The 26,426-nt window shown below is 37.1% G+C and overlaps 2 protein-coding genes across 13 annotated transcripts in view; both read right to left on the bottom strand.

Annotated features, from left to right (window-relative positions):
- Positions 1-17,591, bottom strand: part of CSGALNACT2 (chondroitin sulfate N-acetylgalactosaminyltransferase 2) — a 42,110-nt gene extending 24,519 nt beyond the window's left edge. For 11 of the 12 annotated variants that reach the window (XR_004951317.1, XM_016158595.2, XM_016158614.2 and 8 more), the window contains exons 1-4: positions 17,457-17,591; positions 15,801-15,884; positions 2,512-3,444; positions 147-363 (exon numbers count right to left, since the gene is read on the bottom strand). Coding sequence is in view for 11 of the 12 variants with exons in the window: in XM_016158595.2 (XP_016014081.2) it covers positions 147-363; positions 2,512-3,172 (878 nt within the window). In the remaining variant the exon portion in view is untranslated. The remainder of the gene's footprint in view (positions 1-146; positions 364-2,511; positions 3,445-15,800; positions 15,885-17,456) is intronic. The other variant, XM_016158605.2, reaches the window with a different exon arrangement.
- Positions 17,592-26,218: 8,627 nt separating this feature from the next.
- Positions 26,219-26,426, bottom strand: part of RET (ret proto-oncogene) — a 54,260-nt gene continuing 54,052 nt past the window's right edge. Inside the window, exon 20 of the mRNA XM_036222796.1 lies at positions 26,219-26,421. Within this exon, the coding sequence (XP_036078689.1) occupies positions 26,360-26,421 (62 nt within the window). The 3' untranslated portion in view covers positions 26,219-26,359. The remainder of the gene's footprint in view (positions 26,422-26,426) is intronic.

Raw genomic sequence — 26,426 nt, 5'->3', positions numbered from 1 at the left:
ATATCAAAAAAGAAAGTTCTCCAAGGCCTATAAAATTATCCTGTAATTCTAAGTATTATACTTGGTGAAGCTAAATTAAGTAAATCTGCATGAAGTATCATTTTTTCCAGGCACACTTAGCCAAATCATTAAGCCCTGAGAGTTACCTGAAGTTCTGCATAAACTGCACAAATGCTTCAGTTCTTTCGGCAAGTGGCACAATGATATTAATAATTGATCTACTAATGTCAATCATCTCGCTCTTCACTTTCATGAGAGGTCCAAAAGGGCGGAAGAGGGTCACATGTCTATATTCCATAAGGTCTGCTTTCTTAAAAAACAGTTCATACTGTGTGCCCTTATCTCTCTCGGTGCGATAATAACCTAAAGGAAAGAGTTATGGACAAAGATGTCTCCATGTCAAAGTTTACAAATTCAATGTGAATACTAATTTTACTTAAAGATCAAAAGTATGAAACCAGATTTGTAGGGTTTTTATTTGTTTGTGAAAATATTTATCCCCACTGTATAGTCAGTAACAACTATTTCTTTAAAAGAAGTTTTTTAAAAAGTTAAATCCATAACATATGCGCCAAAAGACAACTACTCCTATTCACATATAGGAGTAGTACGGCCTATTAGCACAGTAACCATATGATGAAAATAAAAAACTTAGATCTAAAAATATTAAATTCTAGACCTGAGAGTCAAAACTTCTATTGCTCCTCCATTCAGCTCAATAAAAATGTGTCAGTCACTGGTGGTATAAAGAGGGCTGCATGGTCCCAGTTGTGAGGTGAGATCAGTTTAGTGACAGAGGCAGAAAAATAAATAAATAGCAATATATTGACACATATGTGTGTGCACACATATACACCTACACTGAATACAGTGAAGTCAGAAAAATTAGTGTAGATTTAAACATGGTGATTTGGGATGTCTTTGGGAGAAAAGAATGGAAGTCTTCTGGGCAAGCTGATTTTTAGTGTGACACTCAGGAGAAAGTTTAGACCTATAGACATGTGAGTCGCTCTGTCGATATCTGGGAATAAAATGGAGAACAAGATATACCTGGTCCCACTCTTCCTGAGGCTTACAGTCGAGCAGGAAGTACAAATCAGGAAATGGGCAATGCCATATGACCAGCACTGTGAGAGGGGACACAGGGCAGAGGCTGCAAGAGTACAAAGGAAGCACTGCTATCTTAGACTTGTAGGTTGGAGATGACTTCCCAGAAGTGTCATCTAAGATGTCTGGAAAGAAGAATAGGAGTTGTTCAGTTGTTGTTAGTAATTTCTTTTTTGGTGAGGGGAGTGGCACAGTGGAGGAAAAATGAGGGGCAAAATATGGTCCATGCAGAGAAAAATCCTGTATGTGACAGAATCCAAGGAGAGTTAAAAGCAGAAGCTGTAGAATACAAAACTGGCATTGGCTCCTTTCTTTTCAGGCAGATGTGAAGACATTTTACAAGTTACATAGTTACTATCTTGCTGCTTCTACAGCTTTTGATTCTGCCATATGTTACAAACATATAGTGAAAAGATAAAAAGCTGAGAGAAACATTAAAGAAAGAATTAAAAGAGCTTTGAGAGAAACAACCTATTAAAAATGGCAGAAAGTGACAGCAGAAAAAAGGTGGCTAGTGGGAGAAGCCCATTGAAATGTCACAGAAAAGCATGATGCTTTCCCTGATGGCCTCTAAAGGCCTCAAGGTGTTATATTACAGTACAAGTGATATCCATGAGGATTCAGGGTCAAAAAAAACCCCACGTGAGGTATAATGTTAACAGAATCAAGTGAAAGAAATTTTAAGAAAGATTTCTATCTAAAATGGTTTTAAGCCTGCAATTAAATATCTGACAGAAGATATTAAGATGGAGATGCGTGGAGATCTAACAATTATTCCTGTTTATATCAATCAAAAAATATCTCAAATTTATAGCAGTGTTCCTAAACTTTTGAGTCATGTCCCATACTGATGTATAAAAGTCCCATGCCCTTTCTGCAGTTTGTATTAGGAAAATAGGTTCTTAACGTTTCCAAATTCCAAATATGCTTTTAAAACTATGTATGCCTCCTTGAAGTTCTGACATGTGCTTTTCCTTTCTCCAAAATATAGAATTAACCTCTAATCTATGAAATTAGGTTCTTCTTCTTTTCTTAATCAAATAGTTTTCAAATCTTGAGCCTTAGTTCATAGATTTGTAAAAATATTAAAAAGGAACATCAAGACCAGGTAAGAGTGGAATGCAAAATGTATGCATGTAAATAAACAAACAGCCCCAAGAACCTTCAACTTGGGTAGTATTCTTCTGTATAAATTTAGATTCAATCTATTTCCCTGATTCTTATTCTCTACTTTATTACAATCACACTACAGTTTTCAAAAGGCCACTTCAAATTCTTGGTAGAATGAAACAGGTAAAAACTTAAATGTTTTAATATTGTGGAAAATGACTGACTTATATTACCAGCATACAACAAGGGCATACTGTCACACTAACACATGGACCAACAAATTTTTCACATTACCTTCTATGAAGTCATTTTCATTAAATATCAGTTTTTCTCCAAGGGGACCATCCTCATCTTCCTGTTCATCATCTTCATCAGGATTATTAATGACCTCCAATCCAGCTTCAATAACTTCTACCAATTCATCTCGCTTGTCTTTTCTAACTGGCTTTTCCTCAGGATGGCGAGTGAGACCCATTTCCAACTGGAACACTTTCATTAAGGTAAAACTTTCAAAGGGAATGACCCCATACTCACTAGGTAGTTTGGCTCCTGTGCTAACTTCAGCTTTATCAATTTGGGAATGAAGAAACTCTAAAAGATCACTAGGTGCTTGTTCTTTGTTGCCTTGATAGCCTATGCCATTAGCCCCTAAGTTCTTTCTTTCTTGCAATGATCTCATCTTCTCACTCATTTCTTGTAATTCTTGTTTTAGTTGGGCAATTTGGCGCTTCAGACTGGTTGCCCTGGTTTGATAATGTTCTTCTTGCTCCTGCAATAGGGCTTGATAATACTCTCTACCATAACTTTCCCCAACGACCCCAGGAAGAGATGCATTTCCATCAGTCTGGGGGGCACATTCCAGAAGGTACAAAAATAATACCAAACTGCAGAGTAAAGCAAGACCCAACAACAGCCAATGAGTCCGGGTCTGAAGAATCAATCCTCTTCTAGGCATTCTTATCAATGTGGACTTGTGTAATGAGATAAGTTCTTTGTTTGTTCATGCCTTTAGCAAAATGTTATCAAAAATTAAAAACAAAATCAGGATTTCCATAAAAGGTACCAAAACAAATTCTGCTGTAGCTTAAAATTTTCTTCCTTCACAGTTAAGTCTAGTTGCAGAAATGAGAAAGTACACATATTCCTGTATTGTTACCATGATATCCAGAATAAAGAAATCTGATCTACAGAATCAGATAAAATTCCATTACATGGGTGGTGACCTTTCTGTAAGAAACAAATTAGAATCAATCAGAATTTTGTTTCCTTATGTACATCAAATTCTTGGCAGTGTAAACTTAGGTATGTGACCATTATATGTAGAGCACCGTGAGAGGCACTAATAAAATTGAGAATATTCAGTAAATTCTTAGAAAAACTATTAAGAAAAAATCTTACAAAATGCTAAAATATCATGTGTAATACACTTCCCCCCACACACACATAATACTCTTAAACCAGAAGGTCTACATATCCATAATCTCCTGAATGAATCAAAGGAACATTAAAGTTATATTTAGCATACTTTGTGTTACATAGATTCTACTGTATTCTAATTATTTAAAAATTCTACTGCTCATAGCTCTTTATAAACATAATAATTTGATTAATACACCATCTCCCACCTACTGCATACCACCATTTGGGAAATGAGTTTCTATAAATTATTATATTAAGAATGGCTTACTAGAGAGAAGTGTTCTTTCAGTTTATTCAATTCAAGCATTCTATTTCACTGATTTATATGGCTCAACTCAGTCACACTAAGAGCCTTACAATTAAGTGGAGGGAAAAATTATTTAAAAGGTCACAAACTTTTGGAAAACACATTAAAAAACATTTTTACATCCAAAATCCTCCAATAGTTTATTTGAGTATTAGATCACATAATTCTTTCGGCTGTATTACACAGCAACAGATTTCCTACAAGTCTGGGAAGGTTTAGAGTCGACATAAAGAAAAACACAAACATTTTAATGTTTATTTGCAGGGTAAATAATTACAAACCTTTTATAAATTTACAAACATACATGGTTTCATACCACAGCTAGTTGTGTGAGCTCTCCCATGTTTCTTTCTGAACTAAGGATTCCTTTTGTTTTCATTAAAAATTTTTTTAATTACAGTTGATGTTCAATTATTACTTTGTTAGTTTCCAGTGTAGAGCAAGTGGTTACAAATTTACATAATTTGCAGGTGATTCCCCCCTCCCGTCCTGTCCCCCCCCCCCCCCACCGATTAGTCTACCACCCACCTGGCACTATACATAGCTATTACAATATTATTGACTATATTCCCTATGCTGTACTTTATATTCCCTTGACTATTTCGTAACTACCAATTTGTACTTCTTAATCCCTTCCCCTTTTTCACCCATCCTCCCAATCTCCTTCCTATCCAGCAACCAGCAGGTTCTCTGTATCTATGAGTCTGTTCCTGTTTTGTTTATTTTGTTCTTTATATTGCACGTATGTGCAACACCATACGACATCTGTATTTCTCTGTCTGACTTATTTCACTCAATGAAATACCCTACAGGCCCATCCACATTGTTGCAAATGGTTAAGATTTCATTCTTTTTTACGGCCGAGTGATATTCCATTGTATACATGTACCACATCTTTATCCAACTGTCAACTGACAGGCAATTAGGCTGCTTCCATATCTCGGCTATTGTAAATAGCATTGCAATAAACATAGGGGTGCATACATCTTTTCAAATTGGTGTTAATAAATTTCTTCAGATAAATACCCAGAAGTGGAATTGCTGGGACATATGGTAGCTCTATTTTTAATTTTTTGAGGAACTGCCATACTGTTTTTCATAGTGGCTGCACCAATTTGAAATCCCACCAACAGCACCCTTTTCTCCACATCCTTGCTGACTCTTGTTGTTTGTTGACTTACTGTGACAGCCATTTTGACAGACAGGTGTGAATATATCTATCTTGCTGTGGTTTTAATTTGCATTTATCTGATGATTAGTGACACTGAACATTTTTTCGTATGTCTATTGGCCATCTGTATGTCCCTTTGAAGAAATGTCTATTTAGGTCCTCTGCCCACTTTTTAATTGGATTGTTAGGTTTTATTTTTGGTGTCGAGCTGCATGAGTTCTATATAAATTTTGGATATTAAGTCCCTATCAGATGTATCATTGGTGAATATCTTCTCCCATTCACTAGGTTGTCTTTTCATTTTGTTGATGGTTTCCTTTGCTGTGCAAAAACTTTTCGGTTTGATGTAGTCCCATCTGTTTATCTCTTCTTTTGTTTTCCTTGCCCAAGGAGATATAGCAGAAAAAATATATATATTTGAGAGCAATGTCAGAGAGTTTACCGCCTATGTTTTCTTCTGGGAGTTTTGTGGTTTTAGAAATTACATTATAGTCTTTAGTCCATTTTGAGTTTATTCTTGTATATGGTGTAAGAAGGTGGTCTAATTTCATTTCTTTGCTTATATTTGTCCAGTTTTCCCAACACCTTTTACCGAATAGGTTGTCTTTACCCTACTGTATATTCTTTCCTCCTCTGTCATAGATTAATTGACTGTATAGGTGTGGGGTTTTTTTCTGGGCTATTCTGTTCCATTGATTTATTTGTCTGCTTTTATGTGAGTACCATGGTGTTTTGATTACTATAGCCTTGTAATATACTTTGATATCAGGTAGTGTGATACCTCCAACTTGTTCCTCATTCTTAAGATTGTTGTGGCTATTTGGGATCTTTTGTGGTTCATATAAATTTTTGGATTATTTGTTCTAGTTCCGTGAAAGATGTCACTCATAATTTTTTTCAGTGTATATTCTTTTTTCCCCCTGGCTTTATTGAAATATAATATAATAGTTGCTTGCATTTACATTGTACAATTCAATGAGTTTTTTTTTCAATTATAGATGGCATAAAATAAGACACCACTTTCAGCTGTATAGCATAGTGTTCAGAAATCCACATAACTCACGAAGTGATCACCCTACTAAATCTAGCATGCTTCTTCCCTCTTACATATTTATTACATGTTATTATCCATGCTAAACTTTACATCTCTATGTCTATTCTGCAACTATCTATTCATGCCTCTTAATCTCTTTGCTTTTTTTGCCATCCACCCTAATCCACCTCCCATCTAGTAGCCCTCTACATATTCTCTATATCTGAGTTTGTTTCTGTTGTTGTTGTTTTTCTTGTTGTTCTTTAGATTCCACATGTACATAAAATCATGTGGTATCTGTCTTTCTCTATCTGACTAATTTCACTTAGCACAAGGCAGTATCTTTTTCCATCCCCTTCCTTTTAGTCTCTGTATGTCTTTAATCTGAAGTGAGTCTCTTATAGGCAACACATGTAGGGGTCTTATTTTCATGTCCATTCAGCCACCCTATCTTTTGGCTGGAACACTTAATTCTTTTTCATTTGAGGTGTATCTATTGATACCATTCTCTATTCATTTTTTTGATATGTTTTTTCTTCTTACAGAAGTCCCTCCAACATTTCCTGCAATATTGGCTTATACAGTCAATAAATTCCTTTAGCTTATTTTTGTCTGGGAAGCTCTTAATCTGTCCTTAAATTTTAAATGATAGCTTTGTTGGATAAAGTATTCTTGGCTGTAGATCCTGCATTTTCATCACTTTGAATATTTTGTGCCAAGCCCTTCTGACCTGCATAGTTTCTTCTGAGAAATCAGCTGCCAGTATTATGGGTGCTCCCTTGCAGGTAACTAACTGCTTTTCTCTTTCTACTTTTAAGATTCTCTTTGTATTTAACCTTTAGTATTTTAATAATGTGTCTTGGTGTGGGCCTCCTTGGGTTCATCTTTTTGGGGACTCTAAGCTTCCTGGGGTTGTATGTCTATTTTTCACTAGGGTAGGGAAGTTTTCCATCATTATTTCTTCAAATAGCTCTTAAATGCAGTTTTCCTTCTGGTACCCCATGACACAGATATTTTTACATTTAATAGTGTCCCATAGGCTCCTTAAATTATTATAGCCTTGGCTTCTTTTTTTCTGCCATTCTGATTGAGTGTCCATGGCTTCTCCATCCTCTATGTAGTTGGCTCAATCCTCTTCTTCACTCTGCTTATTCCATTTAATATACTTTTCATCTCAGATTATGTGTTCTTCATTTCTGACTGGTTCCCTTTATAATTTCCATTTCCATTATTTTTATCTCTTTGTTAAAGTTCTCACTGATTTCATCTACACTTCCCCCTAAGTTCACTGAGCATCTTTATAACCAGTGTTTTGAACTCTGCATCTGTTCGATTGCTCAACTCCATTATTCCTGGATCTCTGTTCTGTTTTCTCATATGGTTTCTGCTTCTTTGTCTTCCCATTTTTGCTGCCTTTCTCTGTTTCTATGTACTAAGCAAAGTTCCTGGTCTTATTAATCTCCTGGTCTTATTAGTGCAGCTTTGTGAAGTAAGTGTCCAGTGACATAGCCCTGAGAGGGGTTCAGCTGTAAGCCAAATTTAGCCGCAGCCTGTGACCCTCCAGGACCACCTGTTAAAATTCAGCAAGCAATCCACAGATGCTGTGCTTATAGTTGCCTCAAGAAGCCATGCCAGAAACTGAGGTCAGCTGCCACCAGTGTTAAGTCTTGGCGCTGCTCAGCAAGGAGAATCTGACTAGTCAATGATACACCTGGATGTGGCTTGGGTGGGGCTGCAAGTTGGGGGAGGTGGAGTTTCAGGGAATTCTCTGGGCAGAGTAACCTCTGTTACACTGTTTGATGATGTCTCAGCTATGGCGGTGCTGAGTCTGCAAAGGAGGAGTGGGGAGGACTCAACAGAGGAACAATGGATACCACTGGCACATCTGTACAGAGTGAGCCTCACCTCTGGCTGTCACTCTGACAACTCGGTGTCCCCTTGTAAGTCTCTGATGCCCTGAAGCAGCCAACCAGTGCTGGTGCTCAGAGTGAGCAGGTCCATCATCACGAAAATCCACTTGCAGACATGGTTCCTTTAAGAGGTGTCTGCAGCTGCCGCCGCCACAGCCTCTGTCTCACTCAACTGTTCCAACCAAGCAGCCTTTGCCCCTTCCTACCTTCTACCACCCAGGCTGATTAATTATTTCTCTCCCTAGTTGTAGTGCTTCTGTTCCTCTAGATCCCAGGTGACTTTCCTTGCTGTTTGCTCCTTGTTTCTGTCTCAACTTTGATTTGGTAGCAAGAGGGATGAACAGAGCCTCTATCATCTAAACCATTTTTTCCTCCACCTTTGTCACTGGTATTTTGATAGAGACTGAACAGAATCTATAAGACTGCTTTGGGTAGTATGGGCATTTTAATGATATTAATTCTTCCTATCCATGAGCACGATCTATGCTTCCATCTACTTTTATCTTCTTCAATAACATAATTTTCTGAGTACACATATTTTACCTTCTTGGTTAAATTTATCCATAAGTATATTATTATTTTCTTTGATGCAAATGTAATTGGGACTGTTTTCTCTCTCTGATAGTTCATTATTAATGTATAAAATGCAACCAACTTCTGAATATTAACTTTGTATCCTGCTACTTTACTGAATTCATTGATCAGTTCTAGCAATTTTTTCGTGGAATCTTTAGGGTTCTCTCTATATAGTATTATGTCATCTGCAAATAACGAGAGTTTTAGTTCTTCCTTTCAAATTTGGATCCCTTTTTCCTGTCTCATTGCTGTAGCTAGGACTTCCAATACTACGTTGAATAAAAGTGGTGAAAGTAGACATCCTTTTCTTGATCCCAAGCTTAAGGAAAATGCTTTTCGTTTTTCACCTTTGAGTACGATGTTAGCTATGGGTTTGTCATATATGGGCATTATGTTGAGGTATGTTCCATTTCCACTTTGCTGAAAGTTTTTATCATAAATGGATGCTGGATTTTGTAACTTTTTCTTCATCTATTGATATGATCATATGATTTTTATCTTTCAACTTCTTAGCATGGTGTATCACTTTAATTGATTTGAGGATACTGAACCAACCTTTCATCCTAGGAATAAATACCACTTAATCATGGTATATGATATTTTTAACATCTTGTTGAATTCAGTTTGCCAATATTTTGTTGAGAATTTTTGCATCTATGTTCTTTGAGGATAGTGGCCTATAACCGTCTTTTTTTTTTTTTTTAATATCTTTAGAATCAGGGTAATTGCAGCCTCGTAAAATGAAATTGGGAGCCTTCCATCTTCTTGAATTTGTTTGAATCTAATTAAGGATTCTTAACAACATAAATCTCTATTTATGGTTAAACTTAGCATACAGGAGGGAGAAGAGGCCTCTGCCCCAGAGAGAACTTTCATTTTAATGAAGTATTTGTCAAGAAGGATATATAGGCTTTTAACAGATGGTTTCTACCAGTGCAGCAGAACCTATGGAGTAAGATCATCAGGAAATATTAGTACTAGTCATTTTCTTACTGATTAGGAAAGCCTGGATGCCTTCTGTGAAAAATTCTGCACTGTGTATTTTTTGTGGCACATAGCCATATGAAATGTAGGACAGATTCTAACTTCTTATGTGCAGTAGACCACAAACGATGGACTTCACTAGCCTTAGCCATTTATTAATTTTGTTAACCAAATGATAACCAAGTATTTTGAAAAATTTAATTCACCACTGAAATAGCAGTATATGTCACATATAGTACTTAATTTTGTGTTAAAATTAAATTCACACACATATTTATGAGATCGCTACATAAAATGTGTAAGTGGGTTAAGTTTTATTATGACAACGTCTATTTTACTGATTGTAAATCTTGTTTTATTGTAAGTGATGTAGAAAAATATAGGACAAAATTTCAATATTAAGAAACGAATTAAAAATATAAGGATGCAAAGCTAATATTACTTTCAGGACTTTACCATGCCTCAAACCCTAATTCTTATCATAAGAAACCACTCAAATTTCATGATTTAAAGAATAAAACTCAGCGACATCACTTTTAAATATTTATAAGTTATTACTGGCCCATTTATTAGGGAAAAGACTAAGACTAAAACTGAATATGTGGACACATAATTTTGTATAAATTAACAAAATTAAACATATTTAACTATTTTAAATTCAAACTATTTTAAAGTGAAACTTGTTAATAGAACTAACAGTATGTAATCTAAGCACCTCTATCTTTTATTAATGATACTTCAATTTTTTTTCTTTATATAAACAATGTATTTTAAACTGTGAGATATGACCCATTAATGGGTCACCATCAAAGTTGCTGTCATTCTCTGTAACGTGTTTGTATCATAAATAAGGTTTATTCATAGCATAGACTTAATCCCAAGCAACCTTCTATGCATAAACAGCAAACAGTTAAGTGTCCTGAGGAGAGAACAAGATATACTGTGGACATGAAAAAATAAGCTGTTAAAGATATAAAATACAAAATCAAGGATCTCAGAGATGGAAAAAAACCTAGAAGCCATCAATTCTGATTCTCTAAAACAGACAAAAGAAACTTACTCTTACAGCCAAGATGGAGTAACCAGGACCAAATTTACTCTTATACTTGAAACAACCAATGTCTTGGTTTTCAAGACATTGAACATTAGGTAATAAATGACAATGATCTATAGAGAAACAAGAAACAAACAATTGCCCAGTTTACTGCCTTAGTTTCCAGGCCATAGCACAGGGAGCAGAACCTAAATAACCCAGCAGACTCTCTAAATTGATGAAATGGAGTAGTCTGAGAAATCCAAAGGATACAAACCCAGAGGAGGGAGCTGCAGAGAGAGAGAACTCCAGAGATCTGAAGAAGATACTCTTTGGGTATCTGGTGGAACACTGATTAGTGCAGGCATATGAAGAAACTAAGGCTGAAGAAAGAACCACACAAAAAATTAGAGGACACAGAACTCAGAACCCACATGAGGCCAAGAATAGTGCAAGTTCCTGCCAGACAGACTGGAAAACTGTAAATTCATAGAGCAATGGGTAGAGTACTCAAAAAGGTCTTGCCTCAGTAGGAAATAATTAATTCTAGATTGAATATGGCTCTGGTCCTACCAAATCTTAAAAGCAAACCTGAAAGAATCAAATTGTTTTCAAGTAACTCCATAACTACTTATAGAAATATAAAAATATCCAGCATCCAGCAAAATGAAATTCACAATGTCTGGCATCCAAACAAAAATTATCAGGCATACAAAGGAAAATTAATGATTAAAATCAACAATTCACAAGAAGAAAAATTAATGATCGAAATCAACCTAGAGTTGACTTATACATTGAAATTCACAGAAAAGGACATTAAAACAATTATTATAGCTGTATTTAAAATGATGTTCATGTTCAAAAAAACAGTAAGTAGAAACATGGATAACATAAAAAAGATCCAAACTGAATTTCAGAAGATGAAAACTTCAATGTCTGAGATGAAAAATATAATAGATACAATGAACAGATTAGATACGTCAGAACAAAATATTAATGAATTAAAGACATAGCAATAGAAATTATACAATATGTATAAGGAAAAAAAGAATGGAAAACATAAACAGAATACCCAATAAACTGTGTGACAACTTCAAACAGCCCAACAGATACATAATTAGTCCCAAAGAAAGGGAAGAGGGTTAGGAGAAACATTCAAAGAAATAAGGCTAAAAACTGATGAAAATTATCAACACATAGATCCAGTAAGCTCAATGAATCATAAATACAACAATCATAAAGAAAACTAAAGCAAGGTGCATGATAATCTACTTCTCGAATCCTATGACAAAAAGAAAATCTTAAAAGTGGCCAGAGGAAAAGCACACATCACATACAAGAAATAAGACAGTGCTGCAATATCTTCAAGAACTGAAAGGTAAACATGTCGGCTTAGAATTATATACTCAGAAAAGTATCTTTCAGGAGCAAAGGCAAAATACTTTTTCAGACACTGAAAAGCTAAAAGAATTCATCACCATCAGACCTGCACAAGTTCTTTAGGCAGAAGGAAAATGGTATCGGATGGAAATATGGATATACACAAAGCAATGAGGAACCCCAGTAATGAAAATTACAATATTTTTGTTATTTAAGTCCTTTAAAATATAACTGAATAAAATGGAAAAATTCCTAGAAAGACACAAATTACTAAAACCGATCAAGAAGAAATAGTAAATATGAATAGACCTATAGTGAGATTGAATTAGTAATAAAAACACTACCTACAAAGAAAAGTCCAGGCCCAGATGATTTCATTAGTGAATTTTATCAAGCGTGCAAGAATACCAATTCTTCACAAACACTTCCAAAAAACAGAAGAGGAGGGAACGCTTCCCAACTCATTCTATGAGGACAGTGTTATTCTGATGCCAAAACCAAATAAAGTCATCAAAAGAAAACTACAGATCAATATTCCTTATGAAGAGAAACACAAACGTCCTCAACAAAATATTAGCATACTGAATATGTAAAACATATACAAAGAATCATACACCACGACCAAGTGAGATTTATCCCAGATGCAAGGTTGGCTAACCATCTGAAAATCAATTAATGCAACACACCATGTCAATAGAATAAAGGACAAAACCCACATGATCATGTCAATAGACACAGAAAAAGCATTTGACAAAATCCAACACCCCTTCCTGATAAAACCATTCAACAAACCAGGATTAGAAGGGGACTTTAGAAGGGGACTTCCTCAATATGATAAAGGGCCTATACAAAAAACTCAGTTAGCTTTATATTTAATGGTGAAAGATCAGGAATAAGACAAGGATTCTGCTCTTGCCACTTCTATTTAACACTGTATTAAAGGTTTTAGCCAGGCAAGAAAATAAAATACATCTGGATTGGAAATGAAGAAGTAAAACAATCTCTATTTGCAGACGATATAATCATGTGTATAGACAATTCCAGGAAGTTGTTAAAAATCTATGGTAACTATAAAAACGAGTTCAGCCAGGTTACAGGATATAAGATCAATATAAAAAAAATCACTTGTATTCTATATACCAGCAATGAACAATCTGAAAGTGAAATTAAGACAATTCTATTTACACCAAAAAAGATTAAAATGCTTAGCAATTTTTACAAAAGCAGTGCAAGATTTGCATTCTGAAAAATACAAAACACTGAGATAAGACTCAACATCCCTTAAGATGTAATTTAAAAACAAATCAAAGATCTAAACATAAAACCTAAAACTATTAAACCAAAGCATAAGAGAAAAATCTTTGTGACTGTAAGTTAGGCAAATATTTCTTTGATATGATACTAAAAGCATAACAGATAAACTAGACTTCATCAAAATTGATAATTTGTGCTCTCTGAAAGACATTTTTTCTAAATAGACCGATCAGCAGTACGGAAATTGAAACAATCATCACAAACCTACCAAAAGGAAAAGTCTAGGAAAAGATGGCTTCACCAGTGAATTCTACCAAACATTCAAAGAAGATTTAATACCTATTCTCCTCAAACTCTTCCAAAAAAATCGAAGCGAAGGCAATACTTCCCTACTTATTTTATGAGGCCAATATCACCCTGATACCAAGACCTGGTAAAGATAACACACACATACACACACACACACACACACACACACACACACACTAAACACTACAGACCAATATCTCTCATGAACACAGATGCAAAAATCCTAAATAAGATACTAGTGAACCAAATGCAGCAACATACTAAAAAGATTATACACCACAATCGAGTGGGCTTCATCCCAGAGGGACAGGGATGGTTCAACATACGCAAATCAAGTAATGTGATGCACCACATAAACAAATTAAAAAATAAGAATCATATGATCATACCAATAGATGCAGAAAAAGCCTTCGACAAGATACAGCACCCATTTATGATCAAAACACTTCACAAAATCTGTATAGAAGGAAAGCACCTTATAAATAAAGGCCATATATGACAAACCCTCAGCCAACATTATACTTAATGGTGAAAAACTAAAAACCTTCTCTCTAAGATCAGGAACAAGGCAAGGCTGCCCACTATCGCCACTGTTATTCAATATAACACTGGAGGTCCTAGAGAGTACAATCAGGCAAGAGAAAGATATAAAAGGCATCCAAATAGGAAACAAATAAGTCAAATGGTCACTATTTGCGGATGACATGATTCTCTATGGAGAAAACCCTAAAGACTCCACAAGAACACTACTAGAAACAATAAGCAAATACAGTAAAGTTACTGGCTACAAAATCAATGTTCAAAAATCCATAGTGTTTTTATACTCTAATAATGAAGTGTCAGAAAAAGAAGTGGAAAATTTAATTCCTTTTGCAATTGCAACAAAAAGAATAAATAATCTAATGAAATGAATCTAACGAAACATGTGAAGGACTTATACAGTGAAAAGTATAAGACTCTATTAAAAGAAATCGAAGAAGACACAAAGAAATGGAAAGATATTCCGCGTTTTTGGATTGGAAGAATCAACACAGTATAAATGACCTTACTACCTAAAGCATTATACAGATTTAATGCAATCTCCATCAAAATCCCATCAGAACAAAAAATCATGAGATTTGTATGGAAGCACAAAAGACTCCGAATTGCCAAAGCCATCCTGAAAAAAAAAAGAATGAGGCTGCCCGACTTCAAATTATACCAAAAAGCAAAAGTAATCAAAACAGCATGATATTGGCAGAAGTACAGACACACAAACCAATGGGAACAGAATTGAGAGTCCAGAAGTAAACCCATGTTTATATGGGCAAATAATTTTCAACAGTGTAGTGATTAGCACATAGTGTAGTGATTAGCACATCTGTTTTACACACAGAAGGTCCTGGGTTCGCACCCCAGGTGGAGCCATGAACCATACCCTGGGTGTGCACCATGAGTGCATGGGAAGAGATGCTTCGCCTTCAGAAATCCAGTTCACAAGGGGAGATGGCAATATCCATAGGTCAGGGGTGGAAGTGGGGGGGGGGGGGAGAGTGGAAATTAAAGAGGCAAAAAAAATTAATAAATTTTTGACAGTATGTTGTCTCCTGATATATCCTTCTGTTTGGCTTCGGCTGCCTAAGACTCTGCCTGTATACTCCTACTCTCATGATCTCTGTTCTCTCTGGTTATTTCTCCTCTTCTAGTTTCTATTCCCTTCTGGAACTCCTATTAGATGTAAATGGCTCTCTGGGATCTATTTTCCATGTCATGGCTGATTTTTCCTATTTTCTATGTTTTAATATTCAAGAACCGATTGCTTAATTTCAGGACAGCCTATGTTTAAACGGCATGATATCTTCCTAACTCTAAGCATACTACTACTTATTTTAAAATTTTCTTATGTTTCTTACATTAACTCCATTGCTTCAGGTCTAGTTCTTGGATTTGTTCAATCTGAGCCATCTCTTACATGTTACTGATTTCCCACAAATGCTTAGTGATTTTTGTTGTCTGTTCCTATCATAACTGTACCTCTGTAGTAAATTCACATTTGTAACTAATCCTATAATTCAATTGTACATTTATACCCAGTACTTGTGTAATACGACAATAACAGTGTAAGTTCTTTGATTTGCAATTCCAGATTCTTCAATCTATTTTTAGTCATGTACTTTTGGTGTTTCATTTCCCCTAACAACCACTAACTTGAATAACACAGTTCTTACCTAAGTGTTATACAATGAGCTTCAGGGACTGATCATCACCAGCTCTGATAGACTTGTCCAACAGGCAGGTAAAGAAGTAACAGTCTGGTAGATTATCATAGTTGTGTAATCCGAGGAGTAAATAACAATAAGATGGTAATGAGTCCTTAAGTCTTGAAATCATAAGTTATGTCTTTTACCAATCTTTAATGTTATATGTTAAAATAACAATTTCTATTCTTTAAAAAGAAGGCTTCATGTTGGTTAAAGTAATTTTCCACTTACCTTATGATTCAGCCATTCCACAGCTGACAGCAATTCATACAGATGTTCATTAACACATTTACAAGAATGTTCATAGTATTCTTTAAAACACATAACACACAAAATATTGCCAGTACTTTGGAAACACAAATATTCAACAGAAATGTAGTCATATAATCACACAAAGGAATATTTAACATCAATAAAAAGAATGTACTGTTACACAAAACATCATGAGAGAATCTCATGAAGCCCCAAATAGACAAAACTAATAGATGAAGACAGAAATCTGGATACTGACTAGGGAACTGAGGTGTAATTGACTTGGAAGAAGCAGAGGGAAACTCCTGGGATGACAGAAATGTTCTACAGTTACAACTTGATCTAGATGGTGGTTACACAAGTTAATATATAAAAATTCATTGAGCTGTACAATTAAGACGTATGTACTATATGACTTCATATATACGTCATGAAGGTATATACCTCAATAAAAAAGTTAAGAAATAAATGTAATTTCCAAACTAGCTGGAACTAAAACTGTGCTTATTTATGTCAAAATTATCTGAGCCATAAATACTGGAAATCCAGCATCTTTTTTTACAGTCGTTTAGTCACACGACAATTTCAAACACATGGTACCAAAATAATAAGAAATGTTAACATTCTCAGTCATAAAATACTGGGTTACCCACCTCCAGTTTCGAAAGTACTATTTTAATACAACATGAAAAAACATTAATTTCACCAGAAATAAAGACCCAGCACCTAAGACCCTAGAATCATGGTTAACTGTCCAGACATCACATGTAAGTCTCAAGAGCAGGCTGAAGGAAAACAACTTAAGATTTATAATTAAATTTTCATTCTGTCAATAACATCATCAGAAATAAAAGCTTCACTATTGTGTTTACAAATTAGTCCTCAGCAAGTTGCTCAAGAATAATGCAATTTTCAAGATGAATTATGAAAATGGAAGAGGCTTCTCTTCCCGAAGTCTCCTCGGCCCCGCTAATTCCTACACAAATGTGCGTCTTTTAAAGGCGCCTGCCGGAGACAGGGGCTGCTGTCAGAGAATACTATTTTAATGTAATAAAGAAGGAACAAAGTTTATCCACTGAAAGGAGCAGAGATCGTGGCGAGCAGAAATTTTTGGTTTAAAAACGCGTACAAAAATAAAACACGAGCAAACCAACCGTCTCCGGCACCACAGTTCTCAAAAGAAAACTCGAACCGCTCAGAAAAATCGCGGCTTTTCCTGACACCAGAGAAGACTTCGGAGGGCTAGCCCGTGAGGCGATCCCATGGAGACAGGCTCCTCAGAGGGCTCGTAGGTGGAGTGACCCGCCCTGGACAGGGATTCACAGTCCCCGAACCGCAGGCGGGCGAGGATGGGGGAGACCGCGTACTTACCGCACTCGCCAGTCTGCGCGCAGAAGCCGCCGCCTCTCCAGCCCGACGCCCCCGTGAGGCGCCCGGCCCCCGGAGGCTTTGCCTCCTCGCCACCCACCCGTGCGGGCCGCCGGCGTCCGGACACGGACGCCCGCCACTTCCGGCGTGAGTGAGGAAATGAGGCCCGCTCCACAGCTCCGCCTCTGTCCCGCCCCAGCCCCACGGCCCCGCCCATGGCCACCTTAGATGACCAGGGCCGGATTGCTGGCTGTGCAGGAGGAAGGGATTCACGGAGGGTGTGTCACTGTCCTGCTCCGGAGCCCTGTTCTGGGAACCTGAAAGGAAGATAAGTGCCTGCGTGGGCACCGAGCTAAAGACTGGCTGGCTAATAGCCAGAGGTATCTCAGCATCCTCCGCGAGCTGCAGCTGCTTGTGAGACCCCAGTAAGGGAGCTCTGGGCTGCCAGTGATCTTTAGGTAGTTACCTCTCCTTTACACCTGGGTCTCCTTACATGTGAAATGAGGGAGTCAAGGTAAACATTCTGGGAAATGGCTCATTGGTCTCACATTGTATGAATCCAGTAAAGGAAAAAGAAAGCGCCTCCCTGACATACCCTCCATTCAGCTGCTTATTCCAGAGACATCTCATGGCACTTTGTCCTGCCCTGAGCATCTTCTTACACCATATACTAGAATAAGCTGAAAATTGCATTAAAGAATACAATGTAAGACTAGAGACCATAAAACTCCCAAAAGAAAACATAGGCAGTAAACTCTCTGACATTGTTCTTAATATTTTTTTCTGATATGTCACCTTGGGCAAGGAAAACAGAAGAAGAGATAAACAGATGGGACTACATCAAACCAAAAAGTTTTTGCACAGCAAAGGAAACCATCAACAAAATGAAAAGACAACCTAGTGAATGGGAGAAGATATTCACCAATGATACATCTGATAGGGACTTAATATCCAAAATTTATATAGAACTCATGCAGCTCGACACCAAAAATAAAACCTAACAATCCAATTAAAAAGTGGGCAGAGGACCTAAATAGACATTTCTTCAAAGGGACATACAGATGGCCAATAGACATACGAAAAAATGTTCAGTGTCACTAATCATCAGATAAATGCAAATTAAAACCACAGCAAGATAGATATATTCACACCTGTCTGTCAAAATGGCTGTCACAGTAAGTCAACAAACAACAAGAGTCAGCAAGGATGTGGAGAAAAGGGTGCTGTTGGTGGGATTTCAAATTGGTGCAGCCACTATGAAAAACAGTATGGCAGTTCCTCAAAAAATTAAAAATAGAGCTACCATATGTCCCAGCAATTCCACTTCTGGGTATTTATCTGAAGAAATTTATTAACACCAATTTGAAAAGATGTATGCACCCCTATGTTTATTGCAATGCTATTTACAATAGCCGAGATATGGAAGCAGCCTAATTGCCTGTCAGTTGACAGTTGGATAAAGATGTGGTACATGTATACAATGGAATATCACTCGGCCGTAAAAAAGAATGAAATCTTAACCATTTGCAACAATGTGGATGGGCCTGTAGGGTATTTCATTGAGTGAAATAAGTCAGACAGAGAAATACAGATGTCGTATGGTGTTGCACATACGTGCAATATAAAGAACAAAATAAACAAAACAGGAACAGACTCATAGATACAGAGAACCTGCTGGTTGCTGGATAGGAAGGAGATTGGGAGGATGGGTGAAAAAGGGGAAGGGATTAAGAAGTACAAATTGGTAGTTACGAAATAGTCAAGGGAATATAAAGCATAGGGAATATAGTCAATAATATTGTAATAGCTATGTATAGTGCCAGGTGGGTGGTAGACTAATCGGTGGGGGGGGGGGGGACAGGACGGGAGGGGGGAATCACCTGCAAATTATGTAAATTTGTAACCACTTGCTCTACACTGGAAACTAACAAAGTAATAATTGAACATCAACTGTAATTAAAAAAATTTTTAATGAAAAAAAAGGAATCCTTAGTTCAGAAAGAAACATGGGAGAGCTCACACAACTAGCTGTGGTATGAAACCATGTATGTTTGTAAATTTATAAAAGGTTTGTAATTATTTACCCTGCAAATAAACATTAAAATGTTTGTGTTTTTCTTTATGTCGACTCTAAACCTTCCCAGACTTGTAGGAAATCTGTTGCTGTGTAATACAGCCGAAAGAATTATGTGATCTAATGCTCAAATAATCTTCTGGAGGACTTTGCCAGATGGGTGGGGGTTTGGAGGCTGCGTGAAAAGCGTGAAGGAATTAAGAAGTACAAGTTGGCAGTTACAAAATAGTCACAGGGTAGTGAAGTACAGCATAGTGAATATAATCGATAATATTTTAATAAGTATGTATGGTACCAGGTGTGTACTAGACTTATTGGGGTGATCAATTCATAAGTTATAGAAATGTCAAACCACTATGGTATGTACTTGAAACTAATATAATATTGCATGTAAACTGTAATTGAAAAAAAAAACTAGGGAAAAAAAACACAAACCAAAATACTTGTAGTCCTGCAGATTAGCAGTGACGTGGCTTATTCCACAACCAACCACCTACTGACAAGGACCCTTGTAGGTACTGTAAACAGAAAATACACTGGGGAAAAATTTGTCCCATTTTATGAGACAAAAAAGAATCTCTCAATTCAGATTAATGAGAATGTTTTAAGAAAGAAAAAGCACCCAATATCCTGCCATACCCTTAAATACTCAAGATGAATTAACTATAAGTATAGATGGTATGGTAGTTTCCTAGGCCTCTTATAACAAATTACCACAAACTGGGGGGCATAAAACTACAGAAATTTATCAAGGATTCAAGAGGGCCAACACTCCCTCCAAAGGCTCTGTGGGAGGATCCTTCCTTGCCTCTTCTAGCATCTCGTTGTTGCCAACAATCCTTGGTATTCTTTGGCTTATAGATGCGTCACTCCAATCTCTATCTCTATCTTCCCATGGTATTTTCCTCTGTGTCTTCCTTGTGTCCAAATTTCCCTCTTTTTCTGAGAACACCAGTCTTTGGATTAGGGCCTGCCCTTATCTAGTATGATCTCATTTAACTTGATTGCATCTACGAAGACCCTATTTTCAAATGCGGTCAAATTCACAGATTCTGGGGGGGAAGGACTTGAATATATCTTTTCAGGGACACGGTTCTACCCACTGTATATAGTAACCTCATGAATTTATGACACATACAGGCACTAGTCTTTCTGCATTAAGTCCTGCCACCTTTGCTCAACCTCTTCCTTGGAGTAAACATGAACAGACACAGGTAGTAAGCATTTCAAATAACCCACAGATTTTGTTTTTCCCAACTCTTAACTGTAAGCCTGGAGTCCTTGATTGCAAAACATTCCTTCCAGCTCTGTGATATGCCCCTGCAAATTTAATACGAAGAGACTAACTTTGCAATTTTAAATGTACACCAGAGTATTTGAGACTATTTGTGAGATTCCAGAGAACTCCTCTATCCATAAGCAAATTCATTAGACTCTGAATGTACCTTTGCTTTCCCCATTTTATTTGACACATACCCCAGATAAGTATTTGACACTGTACCCAGCACTGATATCAGAAAAATAATTGGGGCAGAACCCATTAAAATTTAGATAGAGCCTATCAACCATTATCTAAACTTCCCTAATATCTGTTGAAGCCAAAAGTAAAAGAAGAGATCACACCCATAGTTGAAGCCTCAGATCCCAAGGTCTTCTCATGCCCTGCACTAGCCCTTGTAATACGCCCATCCTGGCAGTAAAGAAACCAAGTGGATAGGGCCATCTAATTGTTGAAGACTGCAGGGTCACGAACAAAATCGTTATCCTCATTTCCTAACTCAAACACTATCTGCAAGTCATTTGCTGAAGCCACTTGCTGTAGTGAACCTTTGCTCAACTTTTTTCAGTGTGCTTATAGAAAAATTATTTTGTGTGTATGTATGGTAAATTTATACATAACCTAAAACTTAGCATTTTAAACATGTTCAGTGGCAGTAAGTACATTCATATTGTTGTGGAACCATCAGCACTATCCATCTTTAGAACTTTTTCATCATCCTAAACAGAAACTCTGTCCCCAATAAACACTAACTTTCCACTTTCCCTTCCCCCAGCCCCTGGTAACCACTGTTCAACTTTTACCTCTGTGAATTCACTACTCTAAGTACTTCATGCAAGTGAAAGTGTACAGTATTTGTCTGTGTGTCTAGCTTATTTCACTTAGCAAGTTTTCAAGGTTCATCCATGTTATAGTATATGTCAGAATCTCATTCCTTTTTAAGGCTGAATAATGACAGTCAATACCTTTTTACCTTCATCAGGGAAAGACAACAATCCTCCTGGACAGTCATGCCCCAGGGGTTTACTGAAGCTCCTTATTTTTTTCTAGGTATTTAATTAAGACTTGAATGATCTAAATTTCTCTTGTGATTCAGTTCTGACACAATATGTAGATCATCTCCTACTTTGCTGAGAGAAAAAGGGTTTCACTTATTCTCAGTCTTAGCAGAAAAGGAACATAAAGTTTCAAAATATAATGACAGTTTTGCCAAAACATAGTCCATTATTTAGGGCATGGCTCATCTAAAGGGGGAAAAGCACTCCCTTCTGATACACTAAAAACTACCAAAATCTATCCTAGACTGCCCCCCCTCACAAAATTACATTTGAGAGGAATTTGAGGTTTAACTATATATTGCAGACAAATTTTCTGTGATTGTGACATTTTATGTTTTGACCAAGTTCTCAGAAAGAGGTTCTCTCCTCTGAAAGCTCGCCTTCTGAAACCTGAAGGCGGCTCCTCAACAACCTTCTTCTCTAGACATCCATAACAACATAAAACCCTTTGTCTATTTGTGTTCCCTTGAAGTTTCATGGGAACCATCCAAAAACCCATTGCTTACAATGGCCTTCCCTTGACCTGGTGCGAAGGCTTATTCCCCTTGTTTTAGGGCAAGTGATGAGCTAGTTCTAGGCTCCCCACTTGGCCTCATGGCTTTTCTTATAGGACAGACATTACTATTGACTGAGAAAACAACACTTTTCAGTCAAATGCTTAACCTCATATTAAATTCTATTACTCTCTTCCTCTCACATTACTTTTCACTGATGCAACACCCTGAATTCTGCACTCTCCTTATCAGAAGAAGGAGTGCTTTGTGATAATCTTACCTCAAATAATTAGGGAATTCTCTGTACCTCACTCAGATTTCTTAGTCTCCTATTGAGAACTCTGATTTAATACCATTTGTTGATGGATCACACCTCAAAACTAAAGCTGGAAGTTATCAAATAGCATATATGATCAGCAACTTAAAGTCTCTTTTAGAATATAGTTCTCTACTTGCAGTAAAATCAGCCCAGATGGTAGAACCTATTGCATTTAAGAGAGCTTGTCAACTAGCCAAAGACTAGGCAGTAAACATATATACAGATAGCAAATATGATTTTGGAGTAGTACATCACTTTGGGATACCAGTACTCCCACAAAAATGCATAGCAAGTTAAGCAACTTTTAGATGCACTCTGCTTCATAAAGAGGTGGCTATTATAAAGGTTGAGAACCACGCAAAAAGAGACAATGTTGAGTTAAAGGAAATCTTCTAACATTATCCTGCCAAACAAGGAGCCTTAACCAAGGTTATGATCCTATCTAGACCCTCAAAAGATAAATCTCTGCAGGGACTGAAAGGGCCCACTTTAAAATATCAGCATTTAGTCCCTGATTCTGAAAAGGAAGAGCGCGAGGAATCTGTACTTCTCATTTAGATAATCTCTGGTGCCTGTAAGATAGTTGCTTACACCAGATGAGTTCAAATAGATATTATCTAAATTTCTCTGTGAAACCACTCATAAAGTACAAATTGATTACCAGCTTAAATCACTGGAGGAGAAGCGTTAAAGATACTAGCGGTTATTTTTGGGTCATATGTCGCCAGTCAACAACATAATCCTGGAAAAACTAAAGGTGGGATGTAGCCAGGAACCAAATCTCAAGGACCCTTTGAACATCTTCAGATGGATTTTATCTCTCCACGGGATTTGAATGTTTTAGATTTGAATATGTCACAGAAATGAAACTTTAGGGCATCAAGCCTTGGGTTCATATTTCACGACTAAAGGAGAAATCTGGAATTCCACACAATTGGAATGCTACTCCAATAGGCAACCTCAAACTGAGGATTTTTGGCGATCTAAAAGCAGCTGATCTTAAGAAGCAGACAGCTGACTCAAGATCTATAAAACAAACACATGACCTAGGATTATAGACAACTTCTGCCCCAGATGTTGGACCAGGACCCCTGTCTAATTCCTGTTTTATTTTTTATCTGCTTGCATGTAATCATTCTTCTTATTTCTTATAACCCCCTGGTTGTCATCCACCAAGAATGGCCCTTTTCCTCTCGTCTCTCCTCTTTATATAATAGTTAGGTCAGAACATACTAATTCTAATGCCATCGTTAGGTTATCCCAATCAGTACGCATTGCCCTAGATCTTACCAACTGATGAATCTGCTATCCATCACCAAACCCCCACAATGAAAACCTCTGGGAAACTCCAGTCTCATCAAAGGAAACAATAGGGAATTATAGCTGATGGCAGATCCATTTGCAGCAACATAGACAAGTGACTTTAAACAAGTTAACCTGTGACTTTGCTAGTACCCTGTTCTCCCAGAAAAAGAACCAGTTATTAGTCTATCAATCACACCCTAAGTAATTCTAAATTTGAATTCAATAACCTTCATAGGGTCATGAGCCAAGTACTTGCTGCTTATAAGAGATAAATAGAGGTCCAAATATATAATTAGCTCATTAAAGCCTGGTTCTGGCCTGTTACGAACAGATTCCTTTTCTAGCTCTCCATGTTTCACTGCCAGATATTACTTTTTTTAGGATGCCTGGTCCTGTTTGCTTCAGACTAACATCTCATGCATGTAAATAGTATTAAGACTTGTCTGTACACAGATGAATAAATCTGACCTTATTTCTATAAATCAAGGCTGAAAATTTTGATTCAGACATAAGCTCCGAAACAAAGCCACTCTTTCTGGGGGAATTACTGACTCATTGTATAGCAGATTCCCATCAGTGGGAATTATACATCTTTGATCGTAATAAACTTATCGCTAACTCTGGCAGAAGTCATTAGTGGTACCACCTCTTCCCTAGATGAAATGCAGATCAATCTCAGCTCTTTGGCATGAGCAGCGATAGACATTGCTCTGGATTTTTTGTTGGTTAGTCATGGTCTGTGACATTAATATAGTTCCTGGATCAGCGAAACCGGGAAGGTGGGAAAGGTGATACAATGCCTTAAGGCAAAAGCAATTTGGTTCTCTAAAGTGGTCCCTCATGGCCTATATAGGGCTTGTACTTGACCTGGGTTAGAGTTCTTGGTTCAAAGTATCTTACAGGAATTAATTGTTCTTATCTTTGTCATGGTGGTCATAATACTGGTCCAATGCATTCTATTCGGAGTCTGAAATGCTTCTGCACAGCCATTTTCTTATCAGATGATCACCATGATGATCAACAGCAAGGTCAAAAAGATCTCATGATGCAGTTGACCATGGAGATCACTGAACAAATCAATCTCTAAGTGGTGAAGATTTGGATTTTTTTTTTTTATTTCCTTGAATGTATCAACCTCCAAGCAAGAAAATGGCTATGAGTGAGGACTGAGAGATTGAATATGCAGACCGACCACACATTACTGAAGAACTCTGACCCACGATCTCTGCAGCAATCAACCCAGAATGGTCAAGACTTGGTCAATGACTGTTAGCTTCCCTATTTTTGCTCCAAGTCAGAACCGGCCTGAGAAAGCCAAATGTTTCCCAAATGAATCATGTAAGATGCCATTTCTAGTTAGCCTGCCTCCAGCTACTCCATGCCAACCACCTCTCATCACAGCATACCTGGAGCCTCTCCACACCTTTTTCCTTCTCTATCAAGCTTTCCCACTTCTCTGCCAGCCTTTTGAGTCTCTGTCAAAAACAAGCGAAAGTGGTAGTCTCTTGCTATAGCAAATTTAGAATAAATAGCTTCTGCTTGTTCTCATTTGGGTGGTCTTTATTCCTGCAAAGCTACAGATTAAAGATAATTTTCTACCACAACACTTCTTTTACTTCTTTCAATGATTGTCTTGAGAGACCAGAATCCTCCTCTGTATCATTCCTATTCTTAAAAATCATTTCCTATAACTCCTCTTTTTGTTTCCCACTCATGAAGTCTTCCAAACCATTGGGATATTCTTAGATTCTCAGGCCCAGTTGCCAGTGCCTCTAGGAAAAATTTCAAGCTCTTTAAAACTCTCAGAAGGCACAAAGTATGGAGCAAGTCACATGACTTCGGTGAGAAAAGCTTCCCAGTAGAGGGGGATGTGACACAGGCACCGTGTGTTCTCCCTGCATTCCTCTGGACAAAGTCTCTTACCTCATGTAGCAAGAGGCAGCCTTATGTTCTTTCTTCTCCTGGGCTAGACCCCTCCCATAGAAATGATTTTCCTCTGTGAGGGACATGACAAGTGCAGAAAAGGACTGGAGTGCAGGTGAGAAAGAAGAGCAGCCAAAAAGGATATGGCTCACTCTGGTACTGTTTACAAAATTGACAAAGATAAATAAAAACATGGACACTCAAAATAGACTTTTCATTTTTATTCAAGAACTTAACAGTTTGCATGGTAAATATTGTCTTTATGAAACATTAAACTGGCTTCCTTCTCATATATATATATATATATATATATATATATAGTTTAGAATGCATTTTCTTTACCTTGCTTGCACACTTGAACTTGAATTGCCCAGTGTCATCTGAAAGGAGGCTGGATTATGGTCTTTTCCTGGTGTGAGACAGAGCTCCTGAAGTCACAGTAGTTGAGGCAGTCTCAGGTCATGGCTCCCTTCATGCTGCCTGGTGTAGTTCTCTGTGATGCTGAAGCCCTGCAGCCTGCA

Source organism: Rousettus aegyptiacus, unplaced genomic scaffold (assembly GCF_014176215.1).
Source record: "Rousettus aegyptiacus isolate mRouAeg1 unplaced genomic scaffold, mRouAeg1.p scaffold_m13_p_6, whole genome shotgun sequence".
Lineage (NCBI taxonomy): Eukaryota > Metazoa > Chordata > Mammalia > Chiroptera > Pteropodidae > Rousettus > Rousettus aegyptiacus.
Note: the sequence above shows the minus strand (reverse complement) of the source record. Positions and strands in the feature narration are given on the sequence as shown.